The 6603-nt window shown below is 45.3% G+C and overlaps 1 protein-coding gene across 6 annotated transcripts in view; it reads left to right on the top strand.

The window, feature by feature from the left end:
• OSBPL9 (oxysterol binding protein like 9) overlaps positions 1-6603 on the top strand; it is an 89652-nt gene that overhangs the window by 18452 nt on the left and 64597 nt on the right. Inside the window, exon 1 of one of the 6 annotated variants that reach the window (XM_021714131.1) lies at positions 4475-4788. The exons of 3 other annotated variants lie outside the window; for them this stretch is intronic. Coding sequence is in view for 2 of the 3 variants with exons in the window: in XM_021714129.1 (XP_021569804.1) it covers positions 4627-4653 (27 nt within the window). In the remaining variant the exon portion in view is untranslated. Of the gene's footprint in view, positions 1-4474; positions 4789-6603 lie in introns of those variants that run through there. 2 more of the 6 variants (XM_021714129.1, XM_021714128.1) reach the window with 2 other exon arrangements.

Below are 6603 nucleotides of genomic sequence, written 5' to 3'. Positions count from 1 at the left end.
GGCACGCGCTACCACGCCCAGCTGATTTTTTGATTTATTGTAGAGATGAGATCTCGCCTGCCCAGGCGGGTCTCGAACCCGCGGGCTCAGGCAGTCCACTCACCTCAGCCTCCCAAAGGCGCGGGATTACAGACTGAGCCACGGAGCCTGGCTAGAATTTTTTTTTAGATAACACTTGAGTTGCCAAATTTGGTTATAACTTCTTGGCACAAGATGGGTAAAGTTGCTTTGCGTTGTGCAATTTCATTTTAAATGCTTCGTCTTTTTTTTTTTTTTTTTTTTTTTTTTTGAGTTGAGGTCTCACTCTGTTGCCCAGACTGGAGTGCAGTGACATGGTCCAGGTCACCGCAGCATCGACCTGCTGGGCTCCAGGGATCCTTCCTCCTCAGCCTTCCGGAACTACAGGCGTGCGCTACCACACCCAGCTAATTTTTTGATTTATTGTAAATATGTGGTCTCGCCAAGTTGCCCGGGTGGGTCTCGAACCCGCAGGCTAAGGCAATCCACTCACCTTGGCCTCCCAAAGTGCTGGGGTTAGAGGCTGAGCCACCAAGTCAGGCCTGAATGCTTCATCTTTTATGCACACGAACTTTATCTAGGATTAGGAAACTGAGAACTATATATGTCTGTAACAAATAGTTATCTCTAGTGTAAACTGTGGAAATGTAGACAGTTAGAGATGGACAGAATCCAGAACATGTTTAAAGGTAAAAAAGTGAAAATGTAGACATTGGACTGGAGCTGTAGTCTCTTTAAACATGTAACTATAACAGAGTTTTTTTAATATAGATACAGTTGAGGAAAACTCAGTGTTATTATTAGGAGACTGTCATAGATCATATTCCCTATTGCCATTATCCTTAATTTTAACACTTGTCTGTCAATAAAAGACTAACGATAATTTGGTCTACTAAATTATTACTATAACTTAAGTATTTACACTATACTGTCAAAAGTGAAAACACGTCAGATTTTGAAACTTCTGATCCCTGATGATAGTGACAGGAGACTGGAAGGACACTTAAAAAAAAAAACCTGACTCTGTGCTAGATACTGTTAAGTACAATGTCCTTACTAACCCCCTGGGTCTTTCTGTCCAATTGAGAATATAAGACATAAGCACATGAAAGAACTGGTAAGCAAGAATTAATTATGTAAATAAATGTTATGTCTCTTTTAGGGTCAAACAGTAAAGTACATAGACAGAATTAGAGATGTAGACTTTTTTTTCTGGCTTAGAGAACTGTTTGATCAGCTAATATGAAGTCAAGTCCCTTGGGCTACCCAAGCACAACATTAAACTGCTAGAAAAGCAGTTATGAAAGGAAAATTTTAAAGGGTTTTTAGTGAAGCTGGATACTGAGAACTATATATGTCTGTATATATAGTTCTGGCATAGTTAATGTAGTTTTTCCTCAGATACTGTTTGTAGTTTATTGATATTTATCAGAGAATTGATGTTTATTTTCAGAATCTATTACCATAAGAAATTCATGATTGATCACTTAATATGTGCAGGGCATTCTAAATACTGATAACATAGTGCTGAACAGAATCAGTTAGGATCCCCCACTTCAGTAAACTGACAGCCTAGTGGTAAAGGTAAACATTAATCAAAGACCGGGGACAGTGGCTCAAGCCTGTAATCTCAGCACTCTGGGAGGCTGAGGCGAGAGAACTGCCTGAGCCCACGGGTTTGAGACCAGCCTGGGCAACATGACGAGACCACATCTCTACAATAAATCAAAAAATTAGCTGGGCATGGTAGCGCACGCCTGTAGTTCCAGCTACTTGGAAGGCTGAGGAGTTAGGACCACTTGAACCCAGGAGTTTTAGTTCATCCTGAGCAACATAGTGAGACCCCCGTCTCTAAAAAAAATTGTGAAAAAGAAGGCCTGAGCCCAGCAGGTCATGGCTGTGGTGGCTATAAGCATACCACTGCACTCCAGCCTAGACGACATAGTGAGGCTCCAATGCAAAAAAAAAAAAAAAGATAAACATTAATCAGAGAATTACACAGAAAGCAGAGCAGTGGTTGGTGGAATTGACTGCAGAGGGCCATGAGGGAAGTTCTGGGATGATGGAAAATAATCTATTTCTTAATTATGGTGGTTACATGTGTGCGTATGTTTGTCAAAACATATTGTACATTTAAAATGGAAGCACTTTATCATGTAAATTTGACTCATTAATTGATTTAAAATAACTTAAGCTGGGCAAGGTGGCATGTGCCTGTGGTCCCAGTTGCTTGGGAGGCTGAGGAGTTAGGACCACTTGAACCCAGGAGTTCTAGTTCATCCTGAGCAACATAATGAGACTCCCGTCTTTAAAAAAAATTTTGAAAAAGAAATACTAAGATAAATGTTAAATTCCAGCTGTGATACGTTTCACAACAGAGTTACATGGGCTATGACAACATATAGTAGGAAGAATTGACATTGGCAGGGAGGAAATGATGATGAAAAGTAAATTAAGTGAAGTATGGGAGGATTGGTGTTAAGGGGACAGTATAAAAGAAATAGCATGTGCCAAGGCCCTACGGTTGAAAGGACTCTGGCAAATTGAAAAAGCTTGAAAAAGTCCATTGTGTGGAAAGCAGAAAATAGGAGGTAAAAGATGGAACTAGGAGGTAGGTAGGGCTAAACCTTGCAGGCGATTGTTAAATACTGAGTTGTATCCTAAGCACAGTGGAAAATGGTTGAAGTTCTTTAATTGGTTGTGAAAGGAAAGTTGATGGGGGGTAATAAAATTGGTTAGGGAAATACTGCTCTGGTTGTAGTGATGAGAATGAATTGGAGTAGCTATGGTAGATTCAGGAATACTTTAGTAAAATGATTATTTCAAGAGGCCAGGACCTATGATGAGGGTTGGTGTTGGAGAGACATGGACAGAATGCAAAGTGTGTTCAGAAGGTAAAAATGACAGAACTTAGTGATGGATTGAATATCGAATGGGGGAGGTGTCTTGGAGGACTGCTAGGTTTATAGTTTGCTGTTAGGGTGGATGGTGGTGGTTTTCTTTACTGAGTTAGAGAGTCCTCCGAGAGGACGCAGCTTTTTTTTTTTTTTTTTTTTTTTTGAGTTGGAGTCTCACTCTGTCACCCAGACTGAAGTGCAGTGGCATGCTCCCCGCCACCGCAGCCTCCACCTGCTGGGCTCCGGCGATCCTTCCACCTTAGCCTCCCAAGTAGCCAGAACTACAGGCGCGCACTACCATACCCGGCTCATTTTTGATTTATTGTAGAGACGAGGTCTCACCGTCTTGCCCAGGCTGGTCTCGAATTTGCAGGCTCAGGCAATCCTCTCGCCTCGGCCTCCCAAAAGTGCTGGAATTACAAGCTTGAGTCACTGCGCCCGGCCAGGACCCAACTTTTAAAGAGTAGGTACTGGGAAGAAGAGTGCATTTGGTGTTGGGCATTTTGAAACAATTTACCTAAAACAAACCCAAAGGGTCTTTAACAGAGTCCAGCAGATTAGCATCTTTATTCAGCAAACATCGAGGTCTTTTAGTGCAGTACGCTAGGTGTTGTAGGGGGTACTAGAAGAGCTATAAAAATACAAAAAATAATTGGACGCTTAGTAGGATCCTGGGAGAGAGACAGGCATATAAACAACCGCAAGAAAAAGAGCAGAAAAGGAGATCGTCCTCCAGATCACTAAGTTCATCATTTCTGTCTGTGATTCCTGCATTCTGGGCGATTCTCTGTCGATGTCCTCCAAGTCCAAACTTTTGATATAATTTGCAGTTTACGCCATTTGGATTCCTGAAGAATCTTCACAAACCACCTACATTCCTTATGGAGCTGTGGCACAACAGCAGGCCCACAGTGTCTCACCGGATTAATCAAACAAAACACAGGCACCCACGCTTGTGTTTACTGATATGGTATCTCCTCCCCTCGCTCCCGTCTCCTCCCCACCCCCCCATTTCCCCCGTCCCCCCCCGCCCACCCCCTCGCGACACAAACAACTTTCCGGAAGTAGCAAAATCTGTTCTCAAGATGAAACTTCTGGGCCCAGGCTCCACGGCTGCCAAAACCTGGGGGATGGCAAGCTAGAAGCCAGTGGTGAAGGTGAAGCTCGTGGACGGCCGTGACCGGGTCCTCCTCCTCCGATCGTCACCCAGTGGTGTCCGCGGGGCTGACGTCCAGAGGCCAGACACAGCCCCCACGAGTGACAACCTCCCTTTCGCGCGGTGGCGCCGGCGCAGCGGAGGCCGCGCGTCCTGAGGCGCACCCAACCCCCAAGGTGTGCCCCGGCCCCGCGAGGCTGCGGGCGGGCCGGCTCCGGGCGGGGGCCGGCTCCCTCCGGCCTCTCCACCCCAAACTGGCCCAACTGCCAATCGTCGGCCGCTCACCTCCTCTACAGCAGGTGACCCATGGCCAATCGCCAGGGGTCTCTTTGCCAGGAACCGGCAGGACCAGCCAATCGGGGCGGTCCCTGCGCCGGGGCGGGGACGGGGCTGGGGTGGAGGTGGGGTGAAGGGGTGTCCCGGGGCACGGCCGAACCTCTGTCTGGACCGCCTGCGCCGCAGCCCGGGGATCCGATCGAGGGGGAAGGAAAGGGGATCCGCGGGAGCAGTCCCGGCTCCCTCCCCTGGAGGCGCAGAGGGCGGGGCCCTTGGCGAATGGCTTTCTTGCTGGCCACTTGCGGAGTGAGTAGACCCCGAGGGTCTGGGAGAGGGGCCGGCCCCCACCCCTGAGTCCCCGGAGTCCCTGCTTCCTGCCGGGGGCCAGGCCGTGGGCGCGAGTGTGGCGCCCTCCCCGCCTCCTTCCCACCGCCCTCTGGGGTGAGTAGGACGACGTGGCTGCCCAGGCCCCTCTTCCCGGGCGCTCCCCTCACTTCCTCAGCCGAGGTGGGGTGGAGGCCGAGGCTAGGCACCTCCAGTCCGCCGAGAGGTCATTTGCCACCAAGTCAGACTTGGAAAGGTGTCTCTTTCCTTCCTTCGACTCGTTTTTGTGGAACTCTGTTTTCATTTTGAAAGATGTCTCAGATATGATTTTAAGCACTAAAGTTAAGCTTTCTCTTAATGTGAAAGCTAAATTTTGACCAGTTGCCCATTAATAGAATATCCAGTTGCAGGCCAAAGATTTTTTGGTGGTGTTTTATTTTTGACACTGTGGTCTTTTTGCCTGGCCCTGTGTTTTTATGTATAAAATAATTATGGATGCTATTGTTTGTATGTGTGTAGGGAAGAAAGTGGTTTTCTGTTTTTTTGGTAGCTCATGCAAAAATATTGAAAACTTTGGTATAGTTTTATGGAGTTCTCAACTGTCTTAGTTGTGGAAAGTTGAATATAATTAATAGACTAGGAAGCATATTTGAATCATGCACTTTTTCTTTTAGGCTTAAGGGAAATATTTATTTTTACTTTACAGTTGTGAGGTACAAGTGAGGATTTGCTACATAAGTAAGTTGCATGCAGCTGAAGTTTAGGCTTTTAGCAGGCCCTCTCTCCCTGATAGTAGACCTGGTACCCAGTGTGTTGCCATATGCCCACCCATTCCTTCTCCCTCCTTCCCCCCCCAACAATGCCCAGCTTCTGGGGATCCCACCCTTGTTGCTCATGAAACCAGTGATTAGGGCCCACTTATGAGTGAGAACATGCGGTATGCAGTTCTTTGTTTATGTGATAGTGCATCCATGTTGCAAAGGCCATGATTTTGTTTTTCTATATGGCTGTGTAATATTCTGTTGAGTGTATGTACCACATTGTCTTTATCTAGTCCACTTTCAATGGGCATTTGGGTTGGTTCAGTATTTTTGTTATTTTGGTTTGTGCTTCAGTGAACATACTCCTTGCAGCTGTCTTTTTGGTAGAGTGATTTGTGTTCCTCTGGGTGTATTCCCAGAAGAGGGCTTGCTCGATCGTATGGAAGCTTAATTTTTAGTTCTTTGAGAAATCATCACACTGTTTTCCACAAAGGTTGAACCAGCTTACATTCTCAACAGTGTAGAAACATTCCCTTTTCTCCATAGCTGCACCAACACCTCTTGTTTTTTGACTTTTTAATAATAGCCATCCTGACCGGTGTTAGGTGGTATCTCATTGTGGTTTTGATTTGGATTTCTCTGATGATGAGTGAGGCTGCACATTTTTTCATGTTTTTTGGCCGCTTGAATGTCTTCCTCTGAGAAGTATCTGTTCATGTCTTTTGTCCACTTTTTAATGGGGCTGTTTTTTTCCTGTCAATTATTTAAGTTCTTTGTAGATCCTTTATATTGTCACTTGACAGATGCATAGTTTGCAAATATTTTCCATTCTGTGAGTTTTCTCTTTACTCTCCATAGTTTCTTTTACTGTGCAAAAACTTTTCAGTTTGATATCCTGTCAGTCTTAACTTTTGTTGTATCTGCTTTTGAGTACTTGGGCATGAATTCATTGCCTACTTTGATGTCCAGGAAGGTGTCCTATTTTCTTATAGTTTGAAGTTTAACATTTAAGTCCTTATCCATTTTGAATTAATTTTTGTGTATGAATCATAAACTTTTTGCTGATATTCATACTATATCACAAGTTTTTTGGGTTTTTTTTGAGTTGGAGTCTCACTCGGTCACCCAGACTGGAGTGCAGTGGCCGCTCCTGGCCACCGCAGCCTCGACA

This window comes from Carlito syrichta, unplaced genomic scaffold (assembly GCF_000164805.1).
Source record: "Carlito syrichta isolate Samal-C Ts95f unplaced genomic scaffold, Tarsius_syrichta-2.0.1 Scaffold305250, whole genome shotgun sequence".
Lineage (NCBI taxonomy): Eukaryota > Metazoa > Chordata > Mammalia > Primates > Tarsiidae > Carlito > Carlito syrichta.
Note: the sequence above shows the minus strand (reverse complement) of the source record. Positions and strands in the feature narration are given on the sequence as shown.